The 17,948-nt window shown below is 31.0% G+C and overlaps 1 protein-coding gene across 1 annotated transcript; it reads right to left on the bottom strand.

The window, feature by feature from the left end:
• Window positions 1-1,559: 1,559 nt before the first annotated feature.
• On the bottom strand, window positions 1,560-11,649 carry LOC131039024 (putative germin-like protein 9-2). The gene is made up of 2 exons (XM_057971663.2): window positions 11,403-11,649; window positions 1,560-2,152 (listed from the first exon to the last, which is right to left on the bottom strand). The coding sequence occupies exons 1-2, from the start codon at window positions 11,647-11,649 to the stop codon at window positions 1,560-1,562; spliced, it is 840 nt and encodes a 279-aa protein (XP_057827646.2).
• Between the last annotated feature and the right edge of the window lie 6,299 nt (window positions 11,650-17,948).

Raw genomic sequence — 17,948 nt, forward strand, 5'->3', positions numbered from 1 at the left:
CTAATTTTCAATTAAAAACTATTTTAAAAAAAACCAATATAAATTAATATGTTAAAATAAATACATTTAAAAAAAAAAAAAAAGGTACTTACCACCGAAACCCTTCTAGCCGGATCTCTGAGACTTTTTGTAACCTCCTGCTTAACTCCATGCCGCTCAATGCAAAATGAGTAGCTTGGGCGGATTTCAGCACTTATATAGGGCAAGGGCTTTCCGGTCGGAAATCCCTTGCCATGAGAGCACAATGTGGCTGCCGAATGGGGCCAAATCGGTCCAGTCGGAACGCTTGCGGCCGGAATCCTTCTGATCGGAATAGGCATTGTTAGCCTAAAGTGCGACATAGATCCATACGATCACCCAGAAGAAGAAGTATTATTGTTGGAATTCATTACAATAATATTTAATTTAATCTTATTGATAGTATTTTTTATTGATATGAACATGGGTATTACCTAACTAGTTCCACTATTAGGTCCTTTTCACAATTTATCACTCAAGTTTACTCATGGTACATACCAGATTCTTATCACTTTATGTCTCATATCATAAGATTAAGAGATTTGTCATAATCTTATGATATATTATATGTCTTGCCTTAGCCTATATAACCAAATGGTTTTTTTATAATCTTGAATCCATATGTACATTCTATTTGCATACATCGACAATAATACACTTTCCTCTTGTCATATTGATCTTGTAAGCATCTTGTGCTTTTCATTAGGCCTTTAAATCTTGGGTGGTTGTATCCATAGTCAAATCTTATAATCTTGGTCTCAACATTGAAGGTCAAACATATATGCATTGTATTTATCTTATGAATATCTTTACTAGTAGATTTGACATTATTGATCGACAAACTATTGATACACTAACATTTCCCATTGAGTTTAGCCTCATTACATTGTCCACTATGAAATATGTTATGCTTGAAGATTTGTCATATAATCTTCTAAATAGATTGTGAATTCACACCATGACTATAATTTGACCACATTACAATGAACAATAATCCAAACCCCTTACATTATTGTAAAGATGGATCTTGAACATTAGCTTCATTCCTTTCCAACACTTTATAATCTTATTCCTTCATAGTCTCTTAAGTAGGCTACATTGTCGTTAACTCTAGCCGATTATATCATTAATAATGTGCTTTCATCTTCTTCCAATGCAAGTATTGGTTAGCGAGTATAAAGTGAACCCATCCCACATTCATAAGATATAATGCGATTATACATTTCATATGGTTTTTTATTCTCCTCTTTTTAATGTTTCTCATTATGTTTTCTACACGTTTTTATATTGCTGATATTGAAAGCGCTATTGACAATTTTCAATATTAGTTGATGGTCTTGAATTTTCTATTTTAATTTTCAATCAAATAGATGAATAGAAACAATAAACACGGCGAGAGAACATCAATCAAGCATGGTGGTAATGATGGATGTAGAAGAAGAAAGGAAAGTGAAAACAGGGAGAGCCATTACAACAGGGAATGGGATTACAAAAGAAAGAGGGGGATTGAATATAAGGTGGGACGTGGCAAAAACAATCTACTAGAGGAAGGGAGCCTTGAGCATGGACAAGGTTTCAGGTGAGATCATGAAAGATTTTTGGAGAACAAGGTCGGCAATTCCAGAGCCGAAGAGAGTGGAAGGCACCAGCACAGTCCCCGGATTGGCACTCCCAAATGCAGAGATAGCAAAAACAGGTTTGTACATGTCAAGATTGATCTGGTAGTGGACCATTCCCTTTGGGAAAACAAACATGTCCCCAGCAAATAGAGTCTTGTTGAAGAGCTTGTTGGTGGTGTCTACAAAAGCCACAGTGAGTGATCCCTCTAAAATCAGGTGCAATTCACTTGCCCGCGGATGATAGTGAGGAGGAACAACACTATTGGCGCCTAATTCAAAGAATGCGTAGGACACACCTAGACCCATCAGCCCTGGAAATTCTTGCTGGCTGGCTCTGCTAATTTTAATGCTCCCACTGGCGGTGGAATTAGTGCCAACTCCCCTCAATCCTTTAAACGTAAAGAAGTTCCCGTCAATGGTTGCCCCACTTGAAAGATTGAAATCTGTAAGCAGGTCGGGATCTGCACCTTCCACACTCACTCCACCATCACCACTACAAACATTATTGCTGCCACCTTTTTCAAACCACCCATGAATGCCTCCATTTCTATAAATTTACACCCTTACTCCTTCCACTTTCCACTAACCTTAAAAAAAATTATGCTCAGAGAATACCAGCAAAGAAAACAAAGCGATTAGCTCAATTTAATTGAAGGTGCAATACGTTTCTTTCAATATATAGAGTTTGCACCGTCGTGTATGGCCGGCACAGAACTGACATGGCCAGAAACTTGCTGACGAGAGAAAATTGATAAAATTTATGCTGCCGGCTGCGTCATATAAAATGGTTAAAAGAAGAGAATGTGGGTCATACATTTTCCGATTTTAGCGTGAGTGATTTGTAGTGCCGACGTTGAATTATGCCTCTATTATTCGTTCGGTGTAATGATCATTCAACTTTGGTAGGGTGATATATAATAAAACCAATTTTCATTCAACTAATTGACATCCAATCAGTCCCTTGAAGAAACCATCTGGCAATCAGTCGAAAAACTCATTCAAACTTTTTATTTCAAACATTTCTATTATTAAAAAAATTATTAAAAATCAAAATTTCCCCCCTATAATATTTGGGATGATCATTTTTAATTTAATTTTTTTAACATTAGAAATGTTTTAAATATTAAAGTAATGTATGTAATTATCTAGTGTATCTTGTATGATCATTTTTTATTTAATTTGTTTAATATTAAAAAGGTTCTAAATATTGAATAAATGCATGTAATTATCTAGTGTACCTTGGATGCAATATAGTCTATATGTAATTTACGCTTGTATAAAAATTAATTTACAATCTTATCATAGTTTGTTCCCATCTTAATTTATTAGTGCAATGTAATTAATTGTTAAGAGTTTCATATAACATTCTAGTTTAGATTCACAAGTATATACTTGATTCAAGTCACTTTTGTGTGCCAAAATTTGAACCTCAAACTTTTAAATCTTAAAATTAAAATTGAACATTTCCAATATTTTTTAACTAACTATTATAAATTGACCTAATACACATTTATATACTATATTATTATATTTAAAAACATCAATTTTTAATCATATATATATATATATATATATTTTAGACATTGCCCTAAAACATTCATGATACAACCACAATAGCACAATTAAACCAACTAAATTCATTCAAATTATTTTCCAAACCACATACTAAATCAACATGGCCACTCTACAAATTAGCAAAGACAATAGGGATGTACCATGTGTCTTCCTCTAAATGCTAATGACTAAAATTTAAAGTGGCCCACTAGACACTAATGCCATCTACCACATTTAGGATGAATGTTTCCCTTACTGCACCTCCTCAACTATAATTAGGTGCTAATTTTATTAACCATGCATCCACTTTGTTGTTGTGCAGTGCGGTTAACGCGTTGACTTTCTTTTATGCATCACTCATTCAACCATCTGATCTAACAACTTATAACACTAGTTGTTGGATCCAATCCAACTTTGTCAATGATGAGCACCTTAGAGTATGCATAGATCGTTGTCCTTGTGAGAAATATACCAGTTGGTCCTCTTTGAGGATCTAATGATCATATGCTTAGTGCAATTATTTCCAAAGGCAATCTCACCTATGGAAGCATGTATATGACTCATGTTACATGGAATACCTTTTAGCATTAACTTTTAGAACATGAATGTATTGTTAGGGTCCCTGTTTTGTCAAACTATGGAGTACAATGGAGGAATAACTTTTGATTTTTCTTGATTAGTTACAACCTTTTAAGTGATGAGGTGAGCATTGGTGGACTCATATATCACAAAAATCATTCCATACATGAATGTGGTTGTTGGTTTTATGATAGCCATGATATTTGAAATCCAAGGTGAATATTCTATAGGGTGAATAAAGATATAATTTGATCGGTTCTCTATCACTATATTAACCATTAAAGCTATCTTGGGAAGCATTTGACTATTTTTTAATATATTGGGTGTTAGGATAAAGTAGTATGTTATGGAGTACTACCTTTTCATTTAAGACTATTTTTTTATATATTGGGTGTTAGGATAAAGTACTATGCTATGGAGTAGTACCTTTTCATCTATGTTAGGCATATCCTCATACATCTAGGTAGAGAGAAAGAAATATTCTCGTAGAGAGATAAAGAAATCTATATAAGAGATTACAATGAGAAGATCACTCTTAAGGAGAAAAACATTTTATTCAAATCAATTTCTCAACATCATCAAGATCTATGGGGACATCAATAATATCACCTACTACAAGGGTAGTGTCATCCTAAGGATCAAGATTGTTCAACACAATCATAAAAAATATTTGAAATTCAAGTAGGATCATTAGACAATAAGGAAGTCTTTGATCTTGATGATAGGAAGGAAGATTAGTGTATATAATAAGAAACTCTACAAGAGCACCATCCATAGAAAACCCATCTATAGGGGGTGTAAGAAAATCTACTATCTATGATAACCTTAGGATGTAATAAAGTAAGTGAATGAGAATTAAGGGATTTATAAGGCACATTCATATTCAAAAAATTAAGTATTTTAGACTTAAAAGGGTGAGGATGGTTTTCAATACATATTGTAGAGTTATGTAGATTAAATTTTATGGGCATCTTAATACCATGTTCCTTCTAACCATAAATGTTTCTTTTAGACCTAGTTTTAGATAGAATACTTAAATCATGACAATAATAGAATTCAACAATAATTCTTCTTCTAATGACTCATACAATTATACTTCTTCTAATAGTAAAGTGAGATGTCTAATTGCATGAATCATTAGAAGAAGTATTATTATTGTTGGAATTCATTACAATAAAATTTAATTTAATCTTATTAATAATGTTTTTTATTGATGTGAATGTGAGTAGTACCTAACTAGTTCCACTATTAGCTCCTTTTCACAATTTATCGCTTAAATTTACTCAAGGTACATATAGGACTCTTATCACTTTATCTCTCATATCACAAGATTAAGAAATTTGTCATAATCTTATGATATCCTATGTCTCGCGTTGGCCTATATAAGCAAGCGGTTCTCTTTATAAATATTGAATACATATGTACATTCTATTTGCATGGACTGAAAAAAATATACTTCCTCTTGTCATATTGATCTTGTGAGTATCTTTTGCTTTTCATTAGGCCTCTAAATATTTGGTGGCTATGTCCATAGTCAAATCTTATAGTCTTGGTCTCAACATTGATGGTGTACTTATTGAATTGCATCAAATGTAGACATGCATTGTATCTATATTATGAATATCTCTATCAATAAATTTAACAATATAGATAGGCAAACTATTGGTACACTAACATTTTCTATTGAATTTAGCCTCACTATATTGTCCAATACAAAATATGTTATGCTTAAAGATTTATCATATAATCTTCTTAATAGATTTAAGACCATGAATATAATTGGACCATGTTAATAAAACATACACAATTAAAGATGACCCAAATCCTTTACATTAGTGTCAAGAGATGGATCTTGAACACTAGTTCATTCCTGTACAACACTTCCTAGTCTCATTCCTTCATCGTCTCTTAAGTAGGTTACATTGTCATTAACACTACTCGATTATATCATTAATAATGTGCTTTCATCTTCTTCCAATGCATGTATTGGTTAGCGAGTATAAAGTGAACCCATACCACTTTCACATTCATAAGATATCATGCGATTATACATCCCATATGTGCTTTGTTTTCTACACATTTTTATCTTTCTTATTGCTGATATTGAAAGTGCTGTTAACAATTGTCAATATTTTATTGATGGTATTGAATCCTCATTGCATATTGGAGATAAACTCTTCACAACAGAGCTACAACTCTAGGTAAATATACATCCTCTAAAATATAGAGATAAAAGTCTTAAAAGGCCCAAGAGATAAATGGTGTCATTTTCCTTTCTACCAAATCAAAATCTCCTATTTTTGTTAGAAACAAAATAAACCTTGTCATTGCCATTATAAGAACAAAAATGGGTAGAAACTTGCGGAATAGAGGAAATTGATAAAACTTTATGCTGCCGGCTGCATCATATAGAATAATCGAATGTGGGTCATAAATTTTCTGATTGTAATGCGAGCGCTTTGTGGTGCCGTTGGAGAAGTCAAGATTGATGAAGGAGCGTCTTGCTTCTATTTCTCGTTGGGCTGTATTGATCATTCCAAACTGTATTGATGTGATAACTTTGGTAAGACGTTATAAAATTAAACTAATTTTCAATCAACGAATCGCCTGCGAAATACCATCTCACAATCAGTCAAAAAACTCAGTCAAAGTTGATATTTCAAATTATTTCAAATATCTTAAATTATTAAAATAATTATTAAGATTAAATTTGTTTATTTATAATATTCTAGTTTTTATTTAGTTTGTCTAATATCAGAAACATTCTAGATATTGTGTAAATGTGTGTTTATTTTTTTAAATATTTTAGTTTGTGTCTTTTATATAATATAAAGTTTATTATGTTCCCATCTTCATTCTTGGGTTCTTGTTGGTCTTTTTCATATAACATCCTAGTTTCGATTAACAAGTGTTATTGACTCAAATCACTTTCTTATATAAGGATTTGAATCTCAAATTTTAAATCTTAAAATTCAAATTGAACATTTGAATATTTTCCTACTAACTATTACAAGTTGAACTGCTTTACAAGTTGATTTTTTTTTATTTTCTTAATTATTGGAAATTTGAAACAAGATTATACAACCACTAGAATATAATCAAAGAGTATGGCTAGATAAAATCATTCAAACTCCTTTCCATGCCACATAATGAAATAAAGGTGACAACTATGCATTTTAACAAAACCAATAGTGCTGTACTATGGTAATGGATTCATCCCCATTTTACAAATCAAGAAGATTCTTGTCTAGGTTAGATTTCAAATCCATGATTAAAAGTTTTCAAAAAATATATAATGAGTGTAATGTATAGTGTATTTTTTGTAAGGTTAGCATATTCCAAGTTCGATGTTAGAGTTGGGAACATGGAAATCTAGTTCTATGAATTCTTATGGAAAATCTAAAAAAATTGCATGTGTTGTTCTCCCCTCTAAACACTCATGCTATCCTCATACCTCACACACATATTATGAAGTGTAAAAGTGAAAGACAAGATGAATAAGATGTTATATTCCCATACCAAAATGAATGTAGCCACAAGAAAGATCCTTCCTAGTCACCAAATCTAAAATTTTAAATTAAATTTTCCCTATTCATTAAAATGTTTAATAATGACATAAAAAAATTTGGCGTACCATCCATTTTGACACACCTTTCCCTATTTATTAATGTCAAATCAATGAAATTGGTCAGCAATGAGAAATCAATTCCTTGAGATATTTCATAGGCTAGGGATAATATTGAGGGAGAACAAAAAAAAAGATACAAGCTAAAACTAGTGAACTTATTTGTAAGAAACAAAATAAAAATATAAAAAAATATAGAGAGACTTGAAAAACCAAAATAGAAATAAAATCAAACTCCTCAGATTTTAACAACCTTACTGCAAACCTCAAATATAATATAGCTTCACCTATTATTATGTGGATGCAACTCAAAAACATAACACCATAATTCAATTGATAAATTATTTCAACAAAATAAATTTACATTAAGAGTGATCATAAAAATGATGAGAGAATTATTGCATTTATATACTTTCAAGCAAAAATCAAACCAAAATGAGGATAAAATGAAGACTTGAGTTAACTCAATAGGTCATTGTGTCAAATCAACTAAAAAATGAAAGTTTATCATTTCAATCTGATGAGATGATAATAATAAAATAATTAATCAATAATTAGTTAAATAAGAGGAAAACGTTTCCATTTAAGATGGTTTCCATTGATGGGTGATGTGCTAGGATTAAGGTATGATCTACCTTGTAAATCCAATGTCATGTTGCATGATACTGACATCCCTAGAAATCATTCCAAAGCAGTTAGGGCATACTAGGAAAATAATTTATAATTTTTTAGTCTCACCATTTTTTGTATTACATTCATGAGGGATGAAGGGTTCTACTCGCAGTCATAATGTGACTTGTGCACATAAATATTTAATTTTTTTTTAACAAATATGGATGCCTAGAATAGGATGGTAAGAAACATGCGAAGAGGGAAAAAAATGACTAGTGGGCTCCCCAAGTGGGCATTTGGAAAGAGGCAACATTTATATCTCTATATTCCTCCAGTTTTAGTATTTTATGTAATGTTCCATTTCCAAGTTTGGGTGCATAGGTTGGAGAGTAAATTTATGGAGCCAAAACTTATATTCTTACACATTCCTAGAAGGCAAATCAAAGGATAGGATGTTTAAAAGTATTGGTTATCTTTGGGTGCCAAATTTATGCATAAGACTTTTTACAATTCTATAAATTTAGCTCCTTGGATATCAAAATATGTGGAATAGTGGAATATAGAGTTACACTATAGATACAAGAACCTAAGAAGGAATATGTTGGAGCACAAAGAGGGTGTTCGTACATACATTTTCCTATGTGGTGGTTATTTTGTTAACAATGTACAATGAGTTTTCGTACTATGTCCTATAGTTAAATCTCACCATCTTACTAATTGTCAAGGAATAATAAGACTTTAATTGCCAATTAAAAATAATTTACTTTTATGTAATATTTTTCTCACATAATTTTATGATCTACCATTTGATAGAACTTGTTATTTGATCCACTTCAACTTGCTCAATGCTTAGTGTCTTACGGAATATGTGAACCATTCCTTCTATTATAAATTCAATAGTTGGTCCTCTTGATGATGGTTACAGACTCATCACATGAAACACAATCCTACCTACATGAACATATATTAGAGTCATGTTGCATATAATAATATCTAGGATTAGGTTTTCAAACACGAATAGGTTATTAGGGCCCAATTTTAATGCCAACCTAGGGAATTAAATTTAAAATAAAAATGTTTTGGGGAATAAATCTTGATTTTGGTTCATTGTTTAAGACCTTACAAGTGAAAGTGTGGGCATCCCTGGACGTATAGGTTGATTGTGTATAACCCTTGAACTAGTTTTGTAATAATTAAATCTATAGCTTCACATCTATGTAATATTTTCCACGTTACTATGATTATGGTTAGGATCAAGTATTTATATTTAAATCTGACTCAATAATATTTGAGACCTTGAGAATATATTATTTGTCATGCATGGAGCAAATGGGTATATTCCAATGAGTAGTAGGATTTTCTGCTTAGAATGAATTTCTTTGAATTTGTGTATTATAAATATGTTGATTGGAACATTAACCCAATAGTAAGAACTTACTTCAATTTTTATTAAAACAATAATTAGATTGAGGATTTTTTCCTCATTTAGTGCCTAAGTTTCAATAGGCTTGTTTAGGCCTAATACACATTATTATTTAGTTTGCATGATATCATCTATTTTCTTTGGAGATTAAAACATAATTCTTATAACTGATCATGGTTTTAAGTGTGTAATGAAGCTTATGATCAATTTTAAAATAATTTGGGCCTCTTATGACCCTTAAGACTGCAACTTTTTATGTTCACTATATTGGATCACCCATTACATCAAGACTATGTTGACTTGGCATATTAGCAACCTAAGGGTTTCCATATATAAAAGGGGTCAACCTATGGAAAACTTGGCCTATTAAACTATGATTGGAACTAGTGAAAGGTAGATGATTGCTATTAATAGTATAGTGAATATGGGATGCATAGTTGCATGAATCATTAGAAGAAGATGTGTCATTATTAGCATTCATTCTAGGAGTATTAAGTGTACTCTTATTGATAGTTATTCTAGTCTCAACATTTATTTATATGGACCTAATGTACCACATCAAATATCGATACCTCTTGTATTTATCTTCTGAATTTCTCAATCAATAAATTTAGTAATATAATTAAGTAAGATCTTTATACAATAACATTACTTCTTGAATTGAGCTTTATTAAATTGTCCACTATAATATATGATATGCTTGAAACTTTATCAATTAATCTTCCTCTTAATATAGAGTGGATTCAAGTAATGAACATAATTCCTTCTATGTTAACCATATACAATGAAAGGTGGTCCAAATCCCTCATTATTGTCGAGGAATGGATCTTGGACATTAATCTAATTCCTCTATAGCATTTCATAATATCATTCCTTCATCATCTCCAAAGAAGGTTACATCGTCATGAACTTAGTTAATGATGCCATCAATAATATGCTTTTCTCAACTTCTTCCAATACATGTCCCATTGGTGAATATAAAGTGAATCCATCACGCTTTGGTAATCGTAGAATATCATGTGATTATACATCCCACATTCCCATATGTTTTCTTCTTTTGTCTTTTACGCTTCTTATTGTTAATATTGAAAGTGCTATGGTCAATCCTCAGGGAAGAAGCTTTTCTCTTTCTCGTGGAGAGAATTTCTATTTCTTTCTACTAATAGTAATTAAATGACAACGACTAAAAGTAAGCATTGTCATTTTGTCATTGGATCTATAAACTAGAAAAGTAGAGATAGAGAGTTTTTTTTTTTTTTTTTTTGATTGGTAATTGGCCGAAGCCTGAAAGAGATAGAGAGCATTAAATGCTCAAGAGATTCTGCATTAAAATGACGTCATTTTGCTTTCTATCAAATTAAATCCATCTTTTCGTATTATAAGCAAAATAAATCTTGTCATTCCATATTTAATTTTTAATCAAATAAATGAAGAGAAGCAATAAACACAGTTACACAACTTCGTCGAGAATAGTGGTAATGATGGATGTAGAAGAAGAAAGAAAAGCTAAAATAGGGAGAACTGTTACAATAGGGAATGGGATTGCAAAAGAAAGAGATAAGATTTAGTATAATGTGCAATGTGAGAAAACCAATCTACTAGAGGAAGGGAGCCTTGAGCATGGACAAGTTTTCAGGTGAGATCATGAAAGATTTTTGGAGAACAAGGTCGGCAATTCCAGAGCCGAAAAGAGTGGAAGGCAACAGCACAGTCCCCGGATTGGCACTCCCAAATGCAGAGATAGCAAAAACAGGTTTGTACATGTCAAGATTGATTTGGTAGTGGACCATGCCCTTTGGGAATACAAACATGTCCCCAGCAAATAGAGTCTTGTTGAAGAGCTTGTTGGTGGTGTCTACAAAACCCACAGTAAGTGATCCCTCTAAAATCAGATGCAATTCACTTGCCCGGGGATGATAGTGAGGAGGAACAACACTGTTGGCCCCTAATTCAAAGAAGACGTACGACACACCTAGACCCATGAGCCCTGGAAATTCTTGCTCGCTGGCTCTGCTAATTTTAATGCTCCCACTGGCGGTGGAATTAGAGTCAACTCCTGTCAATCCTTTAAACGTGAAGAAGTTCCCATCAATGGTTGCCCCACTAGAAAGATCGAAATCTGTAAGCAGATCAGGATCTTCACCTTCCACTCTCACTCCCACCATCATCACCACAAACATTATTGCTGCGACCTTTTTAAAACCACTAAAGACCTCCATTTTCATAAATTTACAACCTCACTCTTTCCAATTCACACTTTCCAATCGAACTTGTATGCTCAGAGCTTAACAGCATTGAAAACAAGAGATTAGCTCAGGTTAATTGAAGGTGCTATTAACTTCTTTCAATATAAAGGGTTTGCATCGTCCTGTATGGCCGGCACAGAACTAACCTGGGAAGTTGGTAATACCAGAAACCTTAAGGACAAGAGAAAATACACAAAACTTATTTTGCCGGTTGCATCATAAAAGAATAGAAGGTGGGTCGTCCATTTCCTGATTGCCACCTTTGTGCATCGTAGTGCCGTCAGATAAGGCAAGATTGATAGAGGAGCATCTTTCCTCCATTTATCGGTCGGCGTACTGATTATCCCAAGTCATGCTGATGTACCAAATAAACTTTGATAGGACGTTATATACTTAAAATTATTTTTTAACAAACTAGTCGACACAGAGTCAATCCCTGCAAGATACCGTCTGCCAACCAGTCCATGAACTCATTCAAAAGTCTTTATTTTAAATTATTTCAAATATTTTAAATTATTAAAATAACTATAGAAAATCAAATTTGCCCCTCTATAATAATTGGAATGATTACTTTTTATTTAGCTAGTTTAAATTAAAAAAATATCTGAAATATTATAAAAATGTATGGAATTATCACTTTAAATTTGTGTGGCGAAAGACATATACTCAATGATTCATTCCCTTTTCTCTCATGTTTTTGGGAAGATTTTGGGTGTCTATCTTTTGTGCAATACAAAGTCTATGAGTGATGTATTCTTGAATAAAAATTAAATCAAAACCTTTTACAGTTTGTTTACATTATATTCATTACTTCAATCTAATTTTAGTTGCTAGGTATTCCATTCAAAATCCCAGTTTAGATTTATAAGTGTATCATTGACTCTTAAATCATTATTGTTTAGAGGGATTTGAATTTCAAACTTTTCAATCTTAAAATTGAAATTTAACATTTTTATTATTTTCCCACTAACTATTGTTTGTTGATCTAGTGTACAATTATGTGTTATATTGTTGTATTTAATAACATTGCTTTTGGAACCATTAGATATTATCAAACAACATTCATGATACAATAACAACAAAATAATTAGTGTACACCAACATACATGTATGCCATCTTGATTCATTCTTCCAAATTCAATGAATTATTCCTCCAAGGATCTTGACTAGAGCCCAATAAATTCTTGCCAAGAAATATTGATAAATGATGTCTTTTGACACCAGTCCACTCTAAACATAAGAAAAATAAATAAAGTTAGATATCCAATAGTCATCAATGTACCTCTAGTTTAAATTGGTTCACAGTGTTTAGTTCCACACTCATAGAGATCTGTTAGACATTGTAAAATGGTGAAAATGAGAGAAAAAATTAAAGGGGCCTAGATATGGCTACATTTTCAATTACACCACTTTATGCTTGGTAGGACTAGAGAAATGAATTTTTAATTTTTTTTGTTGTTGTTTGTAATGAATAATATAATACTATTTTAGTAATATAAATATAAATATATTATCTTCCCAAATTGAATTAGGCTTAGGAAAGAAAGGAGAGATGGGGGAAAACTATAAATGAGTAGAGTTATAGAATTAAAACACAAAATTTAGATAAATAAATATAAAAAATAATAACTAACATGGAAACTAGTCTTTAGATCTCATTAGTTAGGATGTTAGTATGTTACGCTATCATCCAATCCGCATGCGATTATTTGAAAACATTCCAACACTAAAACTTCTATTATGAATCTAATGTGGCCTATACACATTAAAACCAAGACCGAAAGTATAAAATACTTACTAGGTATCCCCTAAAAAAAATTATTTTAAACCTATGTTTGTATAGAATTTAAAACAATGATATAGTAGTACTTTATGAATATTACATCACTTGTGTATGGGGAACAATAGACAAGTGTGTGAGACTAATGACAAAGGGGAAATAGAATGTTTAAAGTGTCAACAATGTTACTACAAAGATAAGAAAGTTTACAATAAAAATAATAAAATACTAGAATAAGAACTTGCATAAAGTCATTTAAAATAAATAAATTTGGAGAGCAAAAAAGTATACAATCAAGATGAATGTATTTAACAATACAAAATTTTTATGGAGGCCAAAAATAGAATCGTAACAATATTTTTTAAATTATCAAAAAAATGGTAATGAATGTTGTAGTCACCTCAAAAGAAAAGAGTGTGTCAAATATAGGGAGGTATATTTTTAGAATTAGTTAGTAGAGATTTTGGAGAGGAATTAACTAGCTATTAGAGTTAATTCAATAGATAAAGTAGCTATTTTAAACTTATATGCTTAGAATTCAAGAGATTACAATTTCATTAAATAATTAGATATCTATGTCAATATAGTATTGGAGGATACCAATGTGGAACACTAAAATTAGGCGATAAATAATGCATAATGATAGCATGCCATTGGATTAATAAAAAATATGAAAACATATAAAAAATGAAGCCCATGGGAAAGTTAAGATAGGTTAAATTCAAACCTAAAAACATACACTAGGAGATTAACATTAAAATGAGCTAATATTATAGTGCCAAAATTTGTGGGTATTAAAAAGAATATGCTTTAATTCTTTTAGTTTTAAAGAAGTGAGTAGTTGGAAAAAAAAATCCTACATCAATATTTAAGGGGAATGATGTACACAAATATTAAACCTTATCCAAACTATATAGAAAATAAAGACACATATTCATAAATAAATATATAGTTATACCTTCACATAGTGATTTATGTGGGGAAATCCATTTTCAGATTAAAAAATCCAAAACCTACAAAATATATTATCAAATCTAGAAGACATCACAACACACCTAGAATGTAATTCTTTATAATTGTTTTCATCAATTAGAATTGAAAGAATTTTGTGAACATTCCAACAATAGTTGTGTACTTATAAGTTCTCATATCAAATTCAATTCCTTAAGTATAAATTTAGAGAAAAATGAGTGAATTGGAAACCACAAATGGTTTTCCAAACCATGTTACAAAACCCTTGAATGATGGAACCCAACTTGGACCTAATTTCTAATATCACCCTTGAGAATTTATTAAAATATACTAAAAATAGTAAATATTTATATTACACAATAAACTTCTAGTTAGGTCACTCAATATGGGTGCTCAACTTGTTAGTATTCCCTATCTAAAACTAGGCGATCTGTGATAAATAAAGAATCTTATAATAGGTGGTAAAGATTTTAAAGTAACTCCCTCTATTCTTATCTCTTATACATCATAAGATTCTATCATAACTTGTAAAATATCCTACAAAAGAGGGGTACTCGAAATCTACTTAACGTATCCATCTTATGACACCATGCATGTCATGATAAATCCCTTACATAATCAAATATTTAAATTTCGGAGGAACATCAATATTAACTAAAATAAATTGTTAAAACTAACATAAAATTATGACAATGTACCAAATTATAAATAAATTAAATCAAGAACATGTAAAGGGTGAAGAGAAACATATACACTTAGAACCATCTAAACTTATTTGTGATAATGGGTTTGATCAATGAATCTGCAACATTTGAATTAAATTCTCAACCTTTTCTATTCTTTCATTTCTATCCTTGACCATATCTCTAATAAAATGATATCAAGTATCTATATGCCTAGTCTTAGAATGAAAGTTTAACATTTTTCCTAGGAGATCACACTATTTTTATCACAATAAAGTATTACTACTATTTTAACCTAATATCTAAACATGATCTCTTAATCCAAATAGATTCTTTATCTAGGCATGATTTTGTATCATATACTCAACCTCTTTAGTAGAAAAAGTGTCCATAACCTATCACTTACTTATTCAATTTATAGCACCTTTTAATAAAGTAATAATATATGAATTAATAGATATTTTACTATAAAAATTACTTGCCAAATTTAAATCTACATAACTATCAATATTTATGGAATTAATATCTCTTTTAGATATGAAAACACAATGGAATAATATAAAGTATGCCATAAATATTTCAAGACTCTTGGGACTATATCCCAATTAAATGTTTCAATATTAGCAATATATAATATAATAAATCTTGTTGCTAAGTTAATCTCTAGTTTATTATAAAGAATAGTATACATGAATCTTAGGAAATTTCTAGTTTGATATAAAGTATTGCTTAGGTAACTAGCACACATCCATAAACACAATGCAATTCTAGTCCCAAGATGGGCACAATTGGACATGCTTAGACACAATAATTAAAACAAGTTCTATAACTAGGATGAAATTATCAATTCAATTTTATACAATTTTTGAGACCACACATCCCAACTATAATAATATCTCTACCATGTGCATCTTTGATATGGATTGAATTAGGTTTGAACTCTAGTATCTTCCCTAACCCACCATGTGTAATCTAATAAATGGAAAGGAGACTAGAAGATAATAAAGGGACATGGAGTAAATCATGAAATGCTCCATAATCAATAACTATAGATCCTTTCCTATTAATGCTCATATAATTATTATTTCCCATTAGATTATATGGTAAATTATAAGGATTGTATGAATAGAACATGCCTAGAGATGAAGCGATGTGATGAGAATCAAGAAGCCATAGGCTAGAATGAAGATTGGTAGCTTTAGAAGAGAATGTCCTTTCAAAATTTCTTCTCCATGTACCATAGAATCAAACCTAGATTATGTAGGTCTTTAAGTGAAAGAAGAGGATGATCTAGGCGAAGAAAAAATAATGTTATTCTTTTATACAAGGTGCTTCAACTCATCAATATGATTTACAATAGCATAGGTTCTCATCATGTCTAGACCATTTATAATATGCACACATTTATTTTTCCTTATTATATGAATCCATTTTTGAATAGGAATAATAATATGATGCATCCTAAAAATGTGATTATTTGTCTTTCTCACGTGACATGGAATCTAGGCGTTTCTATTTCTCTATTTTATTGAAATCCTTTTGATATTTGGTGCCCTTTGATGTAATAAGAGCCTATGATTTTGAAGACTACAATCTACCCATCTATAATAAATTTCCCTACTCCCCAGTAAGAGAGGAAGAAAAATCATCAAGTGAAGGCATAGTGAATCTAGTACCAAGTGCATCTCTAGTGGAATAAAAGGTAGACATAACATGTAAATAATTAGGACCAATCTTGGCAAGGACTAAGAGAGTTAATGGAGAGTACTCTCATTGAACACCACACTACTGCAACTATAATCTAATAGACTTAAGTTCAGTTAAGGATTCCTAGATGCTATCTTGTTCCTAGTGAACTCCAATATGCTCCTTATCCAATTGAACTCCTCTCAAGGTATCTTTCTTCCCAATTAAGAACTCCAATTGAGTCCATATCTAATTGGGTGTGGTACAAGATTCATAATGTATCAAAAGCCTCATCGAACTTGTTCAACCACTTTATCTTCTCTACGAAACACATAGGCTCAAGTTCCATATTGACCACTATTTGGTATAATCTCTGTTTCTTTTGATGAATATCCATTTGTTTTTTCCAATCATATGAGTTTATTGGAGGGATGTGAGTAACATGTGTGGGATCCATGATGATTTTGATAAATAAAAATTATATAAATAAATTGATATAATAATAGAGACCCTCATAATGAAAAAAAATCCCCTTTGATCTAAAAAAATGACTCAAGTTACATGTTTTCCAAGAAAAGAACAAAAAAAATAAAAACCTAAGATTTGATGTAAATAGTGAATAATTAGTAATTTTTCTAGGAAAATAGGCTTGATATTTGTGTAGAGTATTGCATCATATTTTTATCCCACAAGAATTGTGCAAATGGAATCTATATGTGAAATATTTGGACCACAAAGCACAAATAACTAGATCTAACTTTAGAGTCTTGTAGAATGTTTTAGAGTAGAATCTAGAATAATCACTAAGACCACTTGATCGAGCTTGGAACTAGATTTTGAACAATACATAGTTTGTGAAATTTCAAGTTCATAGCCCAAGTATATAGGTGATTTAATAAAAATAAGAAAAAGAGAAAAAAAAAATACTGGTGGTGACATAGTGGGTGGTGGGTTGTCTGGACAACTCCATGACTATAAGTAATGAATAGATAGCATATAAATGATAACTATGTAGCCATAACTAGCAATTGGGCAGTCGCTATTTGATGATGAAAATAAAATTGCCAGAGAAAGAATATTACACACCGATAATAAATTTTTATTATGACAAATGGTTTTTAATGATACCACCCCTATAATTGTGAGCATAG

The sequence above is a fragment of the Cryptomeria japonica genome, chromosome 5 (assembly GCF_030272615.1).
Source record: "Cryptomeria japonica chromosome 5, Sugi_1.0, whole genome shotgun sequence".
NCBI classification, from domain to species: domain Eukaryota; kingdom Viridiplantae; phylum Streptophyta; class Pinopsida; order Cupressales; family Cupressaceae; genus Cryptomeria; species Cryptomeria japonica.

Bases quoted from the DNA above. Each gene is read 5' to 3' on its own strand.
- LOC131039024 (XM_057971663.2), bottom strand. From the start codon at position 11,649: ATGGAGGTCTTTAGTGGTTTTAAAAAGGTCGCAGCAATAATGTTTGTG. The intron at 2,153-11,402 runs GTGTGTCGTACG...GGTTTGAAAAAG, and splicing joins TCCAGGGCTCATGGGTCTAG to GTGGCAGCAATAATGTTTGT.